At 42.2% G+C, this 16,405-nt stretch overlaps 1 protein-coding gene across 3 annotated transcripts in view; it reads left to right on the top strand.

Annotated features, from left to right (window-relative positions):
• RAB11FIP3 (RAB11 family interacting protein 3) overlaps nt 1-16,405 on the top strand; it is a 175,943-nt gene that overhangs the window by 132,110 nt on the left and 27,428 nt on the right. For 2 of the 3 annotated variants that reach the window (XM_032799400.2, XM_075069369.1), the window contains exons 4-6: nt 6,499-6,686; nt 11,078-11,254; nt 14,965-15,099. In XM_032799400.2, the coding sequence (XP_032655291.1) occupies nt 6,499-6,686; nt 11,078-11,254; nt 14,965-15,099 (500 nt within the window). The remainder of the gene's footprint in view (nt 1-6,498; nt 6,687-11,077; nt 11,255-14,964; nt 15,100-16,405) is intronic. The other variant, XM_032799401.2, reaches the window with a different exon arrangement.

Genomic DNA, 16,405 nt, shown 5'->3' with positions numbered 1-16,405 from the left:
ACCTATATAAAAACAAATGGCTACAAAATCATTCAGTAGAAATGTCTTATTTATTTTGAAATGATTGATTGTTGGTTCCCGTTTCTTTTCTGAAGCTATCAGAGTTCTATGTGCTTTTGCTTGCCCTGTTATCATGGACGTGGGGCATTGTATTGTGTTAGAGACATTGTCATCTGTCTGTAGTTAAAGTTGCAATTACATTTCCATTATAAAGTCCTGTTTTAGTATCATTACCACTTTTGTCTGGAAAATTGGTTTGGCCTGAAAATTGTCTTGCTTTGAAAGCAAAAAAGAAAATTTTCTTCACATTTTGCAGAAGACATTATCAGACTGTTTTTGAGTTACAGGTCATTTAAAAAAAAATACTTCAAAATTTTGACTTTTGTCTACCACTTCGACTACTTCTATCTCAAAAACAGCTGATTGCTCTTTCAAACTTTCCATGTAGTTACATTTCCTTGAACTGCTGTAATTAAATGTTTCTCTATACTGGATCAGAATGTTTATCCTGTGGGCGGAGTAAGATTGCCATGTTCTTAACTGTTTGTTTCCTTGGTTTTATGTGCTTGGGTTTTGTAGAGGATGCGATAGACTAGTGACCGTAACTGAATTTATTGTTTTTATGAAGTATTTGTTTTTAAGGATTTAGGTTTTTTAATTTTTTTACATTTGTAATGCTATTTTCAAGTATAGTACTTGTGTGCTTTAAAATTCTTTTAAAAGACTGGGGGTGTAATTGGGAAGTTGTCTTTCTTGAAAAAGAGAGGGAGAGTCTGTTTTGGACTTCATAACACAAAGCTGTAAATAATATTATTGAAAGACTTGCTTTTAACCCAGTGGGAGAAAACAGATAAAAATATTCCACTGAAATTTGCAATTGGATCTATAGACAGACATTGGCAGCTGTGGACATAGTGTTGACATGCTCTCATATTGCCTGTTGGAACTTTCTCTTGTATCAGGTTTCTTATTTCCTGTGTAGCAGAGCGGTTCCAATCTGGAACAGAAGTTTGTTGGCCTCACAAACCAAGAGGCTGGCTTGTTCTAAATACTGTCACCACAAAAGAGCGCTGAGGAAGTCTGTATTATTGGAAATACTCTGTCCAACAGTGAAATGTGACCAGCTCCTGACCAACACAACTACCACAAAAACTGTTTTGTTTTTTTTTTTATGGAAGTCTAGTCTGTGCTAGCAGTTGGCTTAATTTGTATTAGCACTAAAAATGCATCCAGTTCTCCTACCATTCCTCCTTCTCATATTTCAATAGTAGAAGCAGACATAGTTGCTTTCCTGTTAGTATTGTAGTAGAGGAGTGCAAATAATTCTCTCCAACGTCCTATGCTAATGTATCTCTCAGCAAACATCAGAGGCCATGCTGCAGTGAGTACTGAGCTTCTACTTGTCCCAGGGCTGACCTCCGATCTCCTCTGTCCTCATTCTACCCCTACTGCAGGGGCCTCGTTAAGATTATCCCCATCACTTATAGGAAGTAAGGTCTCAATCCAGCAAAGTACTAAAGCACATACTTTACGCCTATGAATATGTTTTAAAGTGTTTAAAATTAAGGTTAGTGAAAGCCTCTTTCCCTTGTTATCTAGCTAGTTGGCTAAGGTCTCGCCGCCACTTGAGCAGAATTAAACTGGCCTACCTGATCTCATCATCTTGGTCACTTAGGCTCTGGTCCTTTAAGGATTTACATATGTGTTTAACTTTGACATTAGGAGTCTGCTTTGGAGAGAGTTATTGGGGAGTCAGTGGGTCTACTCACAAGCATAAAGCTGAGCACATCTTTGCTATCTGAGGGCCTTAATTGCCTCTTTCCAAGTGCATCTCCATTCTCTAGCTCAGTGTTTAAGCATTTTCTGTTTTCTGGTGGCTGCAACCTCAGCCAGTGGACCTAGCATACAAACAGAAAAGGTATGGCTCAAATGGCGATGGAGCTCAGTGACCTGCCGACTAATGGACAAAACAATGTTTCGTTTGAATTGGTTGTGATCCCGTAGAGCCAATGTGGAAAATAAGTAAATGGACTGAACTGATGAACTTCTACCTGTTTTCACAAGGTAAAAGTCCTTCCCTTGTATCGAAACAATGGCTTCTGCATTTTAACAAACCCTTTTCCCATCTCCCGCTGCTGGAATAGAGCTTTTTGTTCTTAGAGTATTGAACACTAAGTAGGCGCTTTTGTATACATTCCTTGCAGTCTAACTTAGTCTTATGTGTTATTAGAGGCGCCCAACAGTGTGAGAAATGGCAAGTGAATTCATTAGTTATTCACCTTACAACAAAGGCTGCACAGTTTTCAAAGATAGAAGCTGGATTGGAAAATGTTAGTCAGCAAATGACTGTGTGTGTGTGTGTGTGTTTGTCACTTGCGATTAAATTACCCAGGAGTTGATGCTGACTATATTTTGCACAACAGAAAGAAATTGGAGGCCTCTGGAGGAATATATGCACACAGCAGTTAGAAAACACAAATTATATCGCACCTCACACATGTTCATTTGCTAGATAGCTCTTGTGCTATAGGGTGGGATGAAAAGGAAGCCTCGTGCTCTCCTTAACGAAGTTTCCAGAGAGGTCCCCAGACATCAGTTTTCAAAATGAAGTAAGAGCTTGGGTTTGATCCTGATCTCATTTGCACCAGTGTGAATTGAGAGTAACTCCACTGAAATCAATCAAGTTTTACTGGTTTAAATCTGAATGAAATGAAATCAGTCAGGCCTACCTTCTTCTGGGAATTTTGTCAATGTATACAGAACGCAGGTGGTTTTTACTAGGCCTAGATGACATAGTGATAAAAATGTGTCCTCTCTATGCTAATATTCTCACCTTTTGCTACCACTGAGGCTGCTGCACTGATGGTGGTAAAGCCATGAGAGATCCTGAAAAATGCTAATGTAGTCAAGGTTTATGGTGCTTGAAGTGTTGCACTGGGCTCCTTTTCTTCTCCCCCAAGACTCTATGAGATGAACAGCCCCTAGGTGATTCTTCAAAGACCATAAGTGACCGTGCATGGTTCTTCTTCCAGCAGTCTGCTGTACTGGATGGTGTACCTCATCCAGTGTACTACATGCCCCAATAACTACTACATGGGCAAAACCAGACAATCACTGCTCTCAAGCGAACTCACACAGAGAAGCGATAAAAGACAAAAACACCGTGTCACCTGTGTGTGAGCATTTTTCACAGAGAGGTCGCTTCATATCTGACGTCTCAGCCCTCGCCTTCAGGACACCTGCACAACACTTTCAAAAGATGGGCCTGGGAGCTTAAATTCATAACTTTGCTAGAGGCTGACAACCATGGACTGAACAGAAACTCTTGATTTATGGCTTATTACAACAAATCTATAACTCAGTAACATCCCCCCAGCGTTTTTTCTCCTTTTCCCCCTTATGATTGGCTAAGTATTAACTGGCCACTTCACCTTGAGTGGTCCCTTGAAATATGCGTTGTATTTTGTTGTGACACTCAGAGTACATTTCCCAGCCCCAATGAAGAGCTCTGTGTAGCTCAAATGGTCTCTCTCACTAACAGAAGTTGGTCCAAATCAAGATATTACCTCCCCCACTGTGTCTCTCTAGCATCTTGGGACCAACACGGCTACAACACTGCATGAGAAACTTAGGGCAGCTTCTCTTCTGAAGCAGATGGAAAAGCACTAAAAGCTCCTCTGCACAGTCTTTAGCCAATGACAAGGGGTTGGCTTTTGCATCACTATTATTGCATTGGTCCACACAAGGTATTACTTGCTTTCTATGCTTGACCTTGTTGAAGAAAACTGGCATCAGTTACAGAGCTGCTTTGATCCAGTTGGGTGAACTTCACATAACGCAGACATTCTTGAGGTCTATGTGAGAAATGGTCTGTGGTGGCTGGAATGTTGATCATGGAAATGCTGCCAGCAAAAGGCCTTTGAAAGGGATTCCAGCAGAACTGTGGTTCCTGTATGTAGACTCACGGGCCTCTGATGCTCTCCCTTGGTCACTCACCATGGCGGGCTCCCTGGTGCTGCACTTGAGTCTTCACGGTTCTAACTCTTGTGATGATGCCTGCCTGCTGGCCCTTTGCTGCAGAAAACCTCCCTCTGCTTCTTCCAGGCAGAGTGGAGATGAGAAAGGAAACCCTCAAATGTTACCGGTTTTCAGCAGGGTGCCCAGATGTAGGAGCCGTGGACTCAGCTTACAAAAAAGAAGAGAAATGAAAGAGAGAATTACAATAAAATAAAATAAAAAAACCTGGCATAAGCCTTTCCTCCTTGTGGCTGCTGATCTAGCTGTGCATTCGCTAGGCCCACCACCCATTGCACTCTCACCAAAGCTCATCGCCCATAGAGGTCAAGTCTGCTGACTGCTCTGCGTGAAGCATGGGATGAGGTCGTTTCTCATAGGTGGAAAGGTGTCACTACTCCTTCTGTTGGTCTGCTGCTCCCATGGGACACTTTAACATAGAAAGACAGGTCACTTAAATGTTGTTGTGGGATCAATATTGTGGTTGTATCTGTGACTCAGAAATGAAAATGACTAGTTTCACTATCCCAAGGTGAATGAAATGCAAAAAGGAAACAACATACATACAGTAAAGTAAAGTATATTCCTGGCATTTGGTCACTAGTAGTAATATTTATTTTAGTAGCATTTCAGTAGCCACAGAGGCCCCATCTAAGATCAGGGACTTCTTGGCCTAGGCCAGGGATGGGAAAACTGCAGGCCATATCTGGCCTGTCAGACCTTTTAATCTGTCTCTCGAGCTCCCGCTAGGGAGCAGGGTCAGGGGCTTGCCCTGTTCTGTGTGTTCTGTGGCTCTGTGTAGCTCCCAGGAAGCAGACGGCATTCTCCCCCCTCCGGCTCTTATGCATAGGAGTAACCAGGGGCTCCACATGCTGTCTGAGCTCCACCCACTCAGCACCCATTACCTGGGAACCACGGGCAGTTGGAGCTGCAGGGGTAGCGCCTGTGGATGGGGCAATGTGGAGAGCCGCCTGGCCGTGCCTCCGCGTAGGAGCCAGGGGAGGGATATGCTCCTGCTTCCAGGAGCTGCTTGAGGTAAGCACCACCCAGAGTCTGCACCCCTAACGCCGCCCACCCCCCGACCCAGCCCTGATTCCCCCTTCCACCCTCAGAATCCCTTGGTCCCAGCCTGAAGCACCCTCCTGCACCTCCAGTCAGAGCCCTCACCTCCCCCCTACAGCCCAACCCCCTACCTCAACCCAGAGCCCCTCCTGCATCCTGAACTCTTCATTTCTGGCCCCACCCCCACAGCCCACACCCCCAGCCAGAGCCCACACTCCCTCCCACACCCCTACCCCCAATTTTGTGAGCATTCATGGCCCACCATACAATTTCCATACCCAGATGTGGCCCTCAGGCCAAAAAGCGTGCCCACCCCGGGCTAGACACTGTACACTTACATATTGAAACACCGTCCCTGTCCCAGGGAATTTACAATCTAAACAGACAAAACAGCCAAAGGGCAGGAAGGGAACTGACTTGCCTAAGGGTCACGCGCCAGGCGAGTTGGGAAGCTAAATATCTAGGTTTTCTGACTCCAGTTGTGGGGCCCTGACAACTGGTCATACCACCGTCTTACAGAACATTAGAGACGTTATTAGTAAAGCAGTTCAAAAATATTTTTACAAAAAAACTTTCTTGAAAAGTGTCTCTGTTCAAGTCTCTTTAAGATTATATATTGAAGGTTTGACCTTGGCAAATTGAATGTCATCTTAAAGGTTTTTAAACAAATTAATTTTTATATTTTTGACTGGTGGAGGATTTCTCATAACAGCAGAAAACAGTACTTTGCAGCAATAAAGCCCACATAATTACAGTCTTTGTGGTGGTCATCATAGAACTCCAACTAGCTAAAATGCCAAACTTTTTAAAATGAATTGGATAAAAGGAATAAGATGGTCCAAACCATTGTCGGTCAGATTGCAAACGTCCTTCTAAGGCAGTATGCTGATATTGGTCCCGGTGTTCTTCTAACACAACCTCTACCCCTCTCGTACATATTACACTTTTATTTATTTAGGTTGCAGATGTGCCCAAATGTACTTGACATTTTCTAAACACTGACATGATCTTTAAAACAAGAAGTCTGGTGGCACCTTAAAGACTAACCGATTTATTTGGGCATAAGCTTTCGTGGGTAAAAAACCTACCTCTGTATCAAAACACGTGGAATCGAAAAGCAATTAATTTATTAAAGGAAACTGTTGTACCTGAAAGCCCAAAATTCTGGGGTTAGTGAAATCGTTTAGTCTCTTCTGATATGTCTGTCAATTTACAAGTGGTTGGTGTGTGTTGGGCATGCATAACTGCACATCTGGTCATGATTTACAGTTCATGGAACTGTAAAGATCTGATTTTTTTTTTTATCCTTAAGTTATTGCCTGCATTTTTATGTTTAATTAGTGTGTGCACGTTTGATGTTCCTGTTGTAGAGCAAACTCAGGGAAGAGTAGCTAATAGTTTTTCTGTTCTATTTTATAACAGGCAAATGAGGTGACTGACAGCGCCTACATGGGCTCAGAGAGCACTTATAGCGAGTGCGAAACCTTCACAGATGAGGACACCGGCACACTGGTACATCCTGAGATGCACGAAGATGTAGAAACGGACAGTGCTATTGATTCCACGGTGCACTCAGAGTTCACTGATCCTACAGAGGATCCAGAGAATGGGTCAGTGCTGCTCACTTCTGACAAGTATGTAAGAGGGAGGGAGGCGGAGGATGACAGCAACAGGGTCAAATTCACTGAAGACATAAAGCAAGCACAACTCCACTGATGGCAAACTCTCCCATGATTTGAATTTCTGGCAAGAATATAACGAGTTTTTGGGTCTTTCTAGTTCAAACAACAGCTTGTTAGTGTTTGTGACTTTATGCAAGAATTAAATATTCTGAAAAAAATAGTATACAGCCTATTTTTAATGACCTTTTTTGGTATGGTAATCTTTTGGAACCTGGACACAGAAAATGCCGCCTCCTGTGCACATTTGAAAGTTCTTTAAAATCTTTAACCTCTTTATCAGTTGTCAAGTTGCTTATCTGTTCTGGGCCTGAGATCTCTCTCAACACTTTGAGGGGCAAAGCATAAAATTTAATATACCGCTTTAAATTATATTGTTGATTATTTGGTTTCTAAAAATAGGAGTAGTATTCTTAGTGTTCCCATCCACACCTTACTTTGTAAATACTGGGGGGAGGGATAGCTCAGTGGTTTGAGCATTGCCCTGTTAAACCCAGGGTTATGAGTTCAGTCCTTAATGGGGCTACTTAGGGATCTCAGGCAAAATCAGTACTTGGTCCTGCTAGTGAAGGTAGGGGGCTGGAATCAATGACCTTTTGGGGTCCCTTCCAGTTCTATGAGATAGATATATCTCTATATATAACTGTAACTCCAGCTTAATGACTTTTGTCTGGAAAAATCTGGTTGCGGGGTATGACTAAAAGACATTCTTTTATGTGGTCTCTAGAGCAGCACTGACATTCCTTTGGAAGAACTGCTGTGCTTGACTTGAGTCCTCCCCAGAGGATATTGTGAAGGTAGTTTTAAGGGTAGGGAGGGAAATGAGAGGATGATGGAGAGAGAGGTAGAGAAAAATGGGGAAGCTCTCAAATTCTACTCTTAGTAATGACTTACCAATGGAAACACAATGACCTCTTCAGTCTTTATCGAAATAAAAGTTTGTTTAATCTTTCTAGTTTAAAGCCTGCTAATTAATGTGCTCACTGTAAGATTGAGAAGCAGATCAGCTGAGTCCAGAGGTTTCCATTCAGGTCGGCATTTCTTGTTAAGCCTGTCGCTTCACTTCTTCCAAAAGTGAAGAGGGGATGACTTTTCAAAGTGCTTCTTTGCATGGTGGGGAAAGGGTGGGAAGCTAGTGCTCTGAACTGGGGCGGAAAGAGTGCTTACCATGAGAGGCCCTGGGTGTTATAAAGAAAAGGAGATTAGCTGGCTGCACTTTCTTTGCCGAAGAATGTTCGGCTCAGTGATTATTAACTCTCAGTGTATAATCAGCTTCCAAGCTGCTGGGCCACCAAATAGTGCTGATTGTACCAAGGAGGGTCAGCAAAAGATGCCGGCCTGCATACATTCCCCCCGACCTTCTGGAAAAATGGCTACATGTCTTGGATTCACCTGCCTGTAGGTACAAAAGCCTTTGCTTGGGGATTTTTTAAAATTAAATTGGGACCATCACAATTAGATTTAAAGATGGGAGAGGGGGAGGTGTTTACGGTGCTTTGTCCATCCCCCACTTTCCTACTTGTTCAGTCAGGCAGCGTCCTGTAAAACCCTCTGTGGTTCAGATAGTTTATAATAGGGCTTTAAATAAATGTTAAACTTTGGGTTAAAATGTGGAAGGAAACTTAGGAAATTGAAAATTGTGTGAGGGAGAATATTTACCCAAGAAATCTGACTGCAGGCTGTGGGATTTAACGGCAACGAGGTCGGGCCTCTGTAGAACTGCCTCTCACACCTCCACTGTGCTTCCATGGATCCATCGCACAGTAAAACCCTGTCCATGTAGCTGTTCAGGCTGAGCATAGTTCTAAAGGTGACCTTTCAGTCACTGATATTAAAGTCTGTGCACCTTAGACTGTATGAACATAAGTAAACATTTCACCTGTTGATCAGAAAGATTTCTGTAGGATTTTGAAGCCCTTAACATCTACAGTAGATATGCATGAAATAGCACAAGTATGTGTTTCATAACACTGCCCTTGCATAGGGCCCATTCTGTCCTTTAAAGGGATCTGCCTCGCTGAGATCAGCCAAGATGTCTGCTCTGGCACATATTTTATGTATTTTTATGTTTTGTAAATAATCTTTCCTCTGCTTTGTTCTAGCCTGTGTTGCTTTCTTGATGGAGTAGAGTACCCTCTCTCATTTGTAAAGGAGGGACCCTGAGCATCAACCCAGCAGCTTCTTTTTATGTATTTACCTTGTGGATGAAAGACATGCCTAAAAACTTTGAGGCTTGAAAGCATCATTTTTGATGGACCTAGTTAGAGATTTGACTGCACTTCCTTAGTGTGTAGGAAGGTGTCCAGATTCCCAGCAAGTTGAAGCTGAATTTATCTGCTGTCAGACTCGCTTCTGCATGGATGGAAAACTTTTATTAGCAGACTAAGGCTGAAGTCTCTTAAATGCTGTATATTTTTATCTTAAATGGCTTAGCTATAACTTTTTTCATTAGACTTAATATTATTGGGATGATACATTTTTTTCCTTAGCAAGTGGATAAGGAAATAAACCACGTCCTCATAAATAGCAGAATTTTTTAAACAACAGGTTCTCAGATTGTCATTGAAATCAAGAAAGGATGGTGGTGCTTGGGTGCTTTTTTCTTTATGCGGTTAGTCTGAATAGCAGCGTCCGCTTGGAACGAAACTTTGATTCCATCTTAGACTTTCTCCAATGGTCGACTCTTACAATCCCCTATTTTCCCTAGAGTTGCATAAAAACTCTGCATTCCAGTTCCACGAGATTTTCCATAAATTAGTATGTAATTGATGTAACGAGTTAATATTGTACAATGGGTCGAAGATGAAAAGTGTTATGTAAAGCAGGATGTTTTTAATGATTGATGATAGTGGGATATCAGCGATGAATCTTATGCATATTTAGATAAGGGCTTAATACGCTAATACAGATGTCACTTGTGAATCTGATGTCAAAACCATGTAAAAAAGCAGCAGTACCTCCCCGTTTTTATCCCCCTGACTGCTTAAAACATTTTGCAGTGGAAACCAGAAGAGGGCTATTTCGGTTAGTGGCTGACTTAAAGGAAACATTGATGTTTTGAATAGCTGCCTTGTGCAGCCAACGAGGATCTGTGCCACTGACTGGTTAAACCCCAGTACTGGGCTCTTAATAGGATTACACAGCACTAAGTGAAATACAGGCTAATGTGTAGATGTCAGCTGACTGTATAACTTAACTGCATGATGTTAACTCAGGAATCATTTAGCTTTGTTTTCTCTGCCCAGCTAGCTGAGCATACTTCTGTGACGAAGTGGGGTTTTATTAATCTTGTGTTGCATGTGAGTCTTACTGTCCTATCCTAATATTGTGTGCACCTTCCTTTCCCTGTGTACTGCACCAATATTTCAGTGGTGGAAATTGGGTATGTGATTTGTGCTGAGATCCTCAGGGCAGGTGAGGCTGCCCAGTGGTCTGCAAGTATGCTATGGCGTTGCCCTTCATAACCTGAGACCCAGGGGGTGGGGCAACCAGGTGGTACCTTTTGCCCGTGAAGCAGGACAAAGGGGGGGAGGAGGAGCAACTGGATTGTTGGGGGATGGATCACTGGAAGCTGGGCAGTCTGTTTGGGGGACTGGAAGAGGGGGAGTCCGGGCCATCTAGCCCAGGACTCCCCAAGATGGACTTGGCTGAAAGTCACTGATTGCTGTGATAGCAAGCTCTGTTCTACGCTGTATTCCTGTCACCTAATAGCCAGCATGTAGAACAGAAGGGTTTGAGAGTCACTTGCTAACTACAGGAGTTGGGGTGAAGGGCCCTCTGGCTTCTCCAGAAGCTGCACATGGGGAGGAAGGGGATGCTGACTGCCCAAGGTCCGACCCAGGAAGGTCAAAGCTGTGTATGCTTCTTGTCCTGGTGAGAGAATGCTCAGAGAGAGGAGGCATGCTACACCGGAGTCCTGACTGGCGTCATGTGGAGTAGTTCCAGAGCACTGGCCCACTGACTCTGTGACAACTTCACCCTCGGTTTTACTGACCAAATTATACGTCATCTCACCAGTTTCACTATGCCAAGTTTCATGGTACTTCTGAGACAGGTTTGTTGCTTTTACTTTGGTGCCCACTGTGATGGACATGACAGACTGTTGGTACAAACTTTCACAGAGCACTTGTGTTGCACCCTCCAGGGTCCAAGTGCTGTACAAATTATGCTGTAGCCTTCCACTTTCCAAAAGAATTAGTTCTTTATCCTGAATTGGCGTGTAATAAGCACAATTGGAATTGTGGGTGTAATATGCACCTTTGGAATGGTAACTACCTTGGCAACATTTTAACACTTTTTTCTTTTACTCTTTGCTCTGATAGATCCCACCCACATGACCTACCCTTGAGCTCAGACCTCAACAATCACTCCATCGTTACCGTAATTAGTGGGGAGGAGCACTTCGAGGATTACGGAGAAGGGAATGAAGCAGATTTGTTCTCAGACAGCCTGTGTAACGGAGAAACCAGCTTTAGCAGCTCCTCTTTCCTTTCTCCCAGGTAATATCATACCTATTACTGGCAGTATTGTAGCTACTTCCTTTGCATAGCATTTTTAACCAGGCTTTGCACATGTGGGATTTCCTTTAGTTTTATATGTCAAACTGGTTCACAGAGGGAATCCTGTCAAGTTGAATACAACTGGCTAGTCACTTCTGAAGTTAAAAACCTCTTGCCAAGTCGATTTTCAGAGCAACCCTTCATTGCCCCGATCAAAGATTCTCATAGCTCCAGTAGCAGTTGTTGGGGGAATGGGGATGGGGAAGGGAGGGGCTTTCAGTTTCACATGCAGCAGGGAAAAAGTCATTTTTCTTTTCCTGTGAGAAGCATGATTAATACTAAAACATTTTGTTAGAGAAAACTAGCATCCTGCCTTTGCTGATGCCTCTTGATTCAGAAATCTTCCTTTTATGACTTGCATGTGGCAAGCTGGTTAGTTTGCACTAGCTGATGCAGCTTTCTCTGTTGAAACCAGTATCAATGGCAGATGAAGCAATGTAGTGCACTTGGGGGCTTGGAACCAGAAAGTTGCTGGCCATAGGGCTGGTGTGTTTCATGAACGCTTTTCGTGTTTTCTGAATAAATGATTCAGCTAGAAAGCAGAGTAAAAATTAAGAAGAGTTCCTTGATGCTGACCCACTGCTGCATCTGAATAGAGGTTTCCTGTGGAAATAAATAACTAGAAAAAACCCTTAGTGGGCTTTTAACTGTTGGAAAGTCCATATTTTGTCTTGCAGAATCAATAATTTTGTGGAATGGGAGTATAAAATACCATTGCCAATATGATAACCCTGAAATTTCTGGGGAATATAACATGATTGTTTCTCTTTAGGATAATGGCACCTAGAGTAGCTCCACCAAGAAAACACATTTGAGCTTTTTTTTTTTTTTTTTTTTTTGCTTTTTTTAAAATAACTGTAAAAGCCCTTCATAACTATCTGACTCGCCAGATGTCTGTTTCACAAGATTCACAAAGCCTGATTTAAAACTCAGTAGGCAATTCAGGACTCTATTGGTCTGAAAAGGAAAAGCTCTTGTGAAATTCACATATACGTCGTTTCTAATTGCAGTAGAGGGAACACCACTTATTTGCTAAAATCTCCGGTGAAACAGTATCAGACAACAGAGATGGTCTTTACTAACCCTAGAATCCAGAAGCTACAATCCCAAGATAAGTAGCTTCCATTTGGGAGGCACATTTTAAACGAAGATTCATGATCCTGATGTGGCATTTTTATTACTTTCCATGCAGTGTTCAAATGTGATCTCCTTTCCATATGAGCCCCCATAGCCCTGGTGATCTGCACAGCTTTGATCCCCTCCCTATAATGTTCTGCATCACAGCGGAGAAGGATGTGGATTACCCTGATAGCGCTCACCGCTACTCTGTGTACCCTTTGGAGGGGCTTCCAAAGAAGAGAGATTAAAGTGAAGGCCATATAAGTCCCAGATCGTGGCAGAAGATGCTGTCAGAAGTAGTACCCTGTACCCTAATCTGTCACTAAACTGTAGGCCTTCCCCCCTTTTCTGTTTTTTTTGTCCAAATGTGCATTATCAATAAGTCCCCTATTTTGAATTTTCTCCAAGAATAACATTCTATTTTCCTAAACAACATCCCTATGTAACCAGGTTTGGTGAAGCTGGCTTTTGTTGAAATGAACTGGAGGATGTAATGGTTTAGACTGAATTTTTTTTTTGCTGAGCTGTTTGATACGAGAAGCAGTTTGTGTAATAAACAATCATGTCTCCAATCACCAGTTCCATATTACCAACTTCTGTAAGCGAGAACAGTAACATCACAGCTGTCTGCTATAGTTCATGGAATCCTGCACCAGAAGGTTCATCAGAAGCTTAAGATAATGAAGGGAACATTAGATTATATTGACACTTCGCCTTTAACAAACGCTTTGTGTTTGTGACTCCTTGTATTGAGTTCCTGCCCACTCCCTGGTACGTTCATGCAATTACAAAAGAGCTGCACTGAAGCACTCATTGCTGAAAAATGACTGGTAATTGAAATAAAAGGCTCCAGCACTATATTTCTTAACTAATAACATCCTTTCTGTTGTAAGCACTGAACAGACCCTACATGGGCAATGTTAAGTGACTGTACCAAAAGATGGGAGAGGGTAGCAATGTGTTCATGTAAGTTGCAGTCAGTGCGGTGACCCTGGGCTGTCAGAATGCTGTATGTAGGTTGGGAGCCCAACGGACAGGGGTTCCTTCACCCACCCAAGGGGCAGGTAGTCTAGTGTATAACGTCATTTCCTGAAGTGCGATTAAAACACTATTTTAAAAATGCTATCAATAAGGTGGTGATGGGGGGACCTGCCCATGGGGATATTTTTATATATGCTTGTCGGCCAATGAGGTTTCCCGTTTTAGCACGTTAGTTTTTATTAATACAGATCAATCTGACAAACTTATTAGGTGTAATGAGCCCCCCAAAGGGTGAATTGCTTCTTCCTTCTGTGTCTGTGATGGGCTATGAACTAATACAAATACTCCTTTGGTGCTTCCGTTTGAGATCAAATTCCAGAAGCAAATTATTTTTAGATTTTCTATTTTATTTTATTTTTGTTTTATTTTGTTTTAAGATGAGAATCCCGTCTCACGCTTTGTGATTGCAATAGATGTTTCCCTTTTTCCAGTCACTCTTTTGCAGCTGCCCAGCACCCCTAGTTTTGTAAAGCACTACCAACTATAGTAGCTGCCACTGTGAAGTAATGATCTTCACTGAACGGAGTCAACCCTAGAGGGAGGAAAGAAGTCTTCAGAATGTCATTACCCAAATTAAAATGGGTTTCAAGCATTCAGAGATGATTTATTAGAAGGAGTTGTGTGGTCTGTAAGGATATGTGGAGGCTTGGGAACACTGCACAGAATTTAAATTTGGAACTTTACAGCCTGATCCTGAGACACATTGGACGTCTGAAGCTCCCCTTGAAGTCAATACTGGGAGTTAGAGTTGCTGAGCCATGGTATCTGCTCTCATTGACTGCAATGGTACTCGGCACCTCTCCGGGTCCAGGCCATTTGCTTGACAAGCAATATCAATCAGTGCCACGTGGCTGACTGGTCCTTTCAGGTGTCTTTCAGTTTTAACCTTGTTTCTGTCTGCTCACACCATTACCTCTCTCTGTTCTTTTATTAAACTTCTTTGTCTTGCTTTTTCACTATTAACCTTCCTTTGATTAAAGTTTGTGGCTTCCAGAAGTATTTTCCATTTGGAGAGGATGTATGGTATCCTAGAAATATTACATAGTCTTTGCTATTAAAAATCTTTTTGTGAAACCACTGGTAGTTTAGAGACACAAGGTGGGTGAGGTAGTATCTTTTATTGGTGAAAGAAACAAGCTTTTGAGCCTGCACAGAGCTCTTCTTCAGGTTTGGGAAACTCAATGGCACAGCTGAATACAAGGTTTGAACAGATGATTGCTTACAGTAGGGATGATTTGACCCAATGTGTCCAACAAAATGGCTTAATTACCAGCTTAGTTGCACTTCTCAGTCATTTGCCATTTGGATTTAATATTTTTATAGTAACATTTTCCCCGAAATTTCTTATTGCAATTCTTGTGTGAAAAGCTTGTGACTTTCCACCAGATCCCACCCTTCCAAACATCCACTTAACTTGTGGAAGCCGCAGATGAAATCAGATTGGTCTGTTCTGTCCTGTCCTGTTAAAATGACACTTGTGATTTCTCTAGCGTCAACCCGCTCATTGCGAAACTGCACAGCTTCATCACTGATGAGGCATTTGAGTTTTACTGTAGCCAGTGCCACAAACAAATCAACCGCCTTGAGGATCTTTCTGCTCGCCTGAATGATCTTGAAATGAATAGGTAATTGATTTTGTGCATGGCATTCTAAGTGTTTGAATGACATTCTCAAGAAGGGGAGACTCTCATTGTCATCCTCACTTGCCAAGTTATGTTGCTTTATTTCTTCATACGAAAAGGACTGTTTTAAATAGAGAAGTTATTGTAAGAAGCTGTCAGGCCTCTCCAGGTCTTAAAAGTTTACCCTGTGACTTTATGGAAGTCTTTATAGAGGCTAAACAGAAGTCTCATTAATCCAAAATATGGAGCAAGAAAAAGATATTGACAATGGGAATCTTTCATTCTACTCTAATCGGTCTCTTTGCATGTACTGTTGGTTGAGTGTTAAGTGAATGCAGCACTTGATTACCATGCTCTGTGTAGTAACACTTCTTAACACTAAAGTCTTAAGTTTGACATATACACTATTTGCATCACTGGGAGAAATGGCTAGATAGCAACTTTGAATAAAAAACATTAATTTTGAGCAGCCAGCTAAGTTGGCTGTCGGTTTTTTGCAAGCAACTAGTTCAGAAATACCAAGATGCTCTAGAACCACCGCTTCAAATCCTGGCCGGGATAACTCAACCCTTCATTCTTCCACAGTAGATAACTTGAATTCTGTGTGACTCTTTTGGCAGAAATGCTAAAAATGGAAGCCTTTTCTGTTCCAGGTAGCCACAAAAAGTTCCGTGGTACATGGCATCTAAATAGGAATTTGTTTCAAGGTCTTTGGCCAACATCCTCAGATCAGTGTAAGATAGCCGTCTCCCTGCTTAATGTCCTGCAATCCCATATCGCTGGTTGGATAAGCATGTAGGTCATCAAGCGCTGAGAAAACCTTCAGGAGGAAAGTTACTCTACCAACCTATAGTATACACATGGGGTTTTAGGTTCAAGGTGTTGTTTACAAAAACATCTGTTGGATAGGAGGACTGAAGAAACTAATGATATTAATGAATATTGATTTATCCGAACTGCTCCCTCCCATCCCTTCTTGAAGTTTAACTTGTCTTGTCCGAATCCACAATTGCTGCCATTGATTTTTCCTTTGTAAGGGACAGCGTGGAATTAGAGGGTTCAGGGCTATGTAAAATAGGAAGTGAATCAGAAAATGAATGGGAAGTTGACTTGGGGCTAGTATACACTACAAAGTTAAGTCAACTGAATTACATCGCCAGAGCTGTGAAAAATGTCATGCCCTGTCTGATGCAGCTAAGCCGACCTAAGCCCCAGTGTAGACAACACTTAGTCGATGGAAGAATTCTACCATCCACCTAGCTAGTGTCTCTCAGAGAAGTGGATTTACTACAGCGGTGGAAGTAGTAAG

Source organism: Chelonoidis abingdonii, chromosome 9 (genome assembly GCF_003597395.2).
Source record: "Chelonoidis abingdonii isolate Lonesome George chromosome 9, CheloAbing_2.0, whole genome shotgun sequence".
Lineage (NCBI taxonomy): Eukaryota > Metazoa > Chordata > Testudines > Testudinidae > Chelonoidis > Chelonoidis abingdonii.
This window is presented reverse-complemented; position numbering and strand designations above follow the sequence as displayed.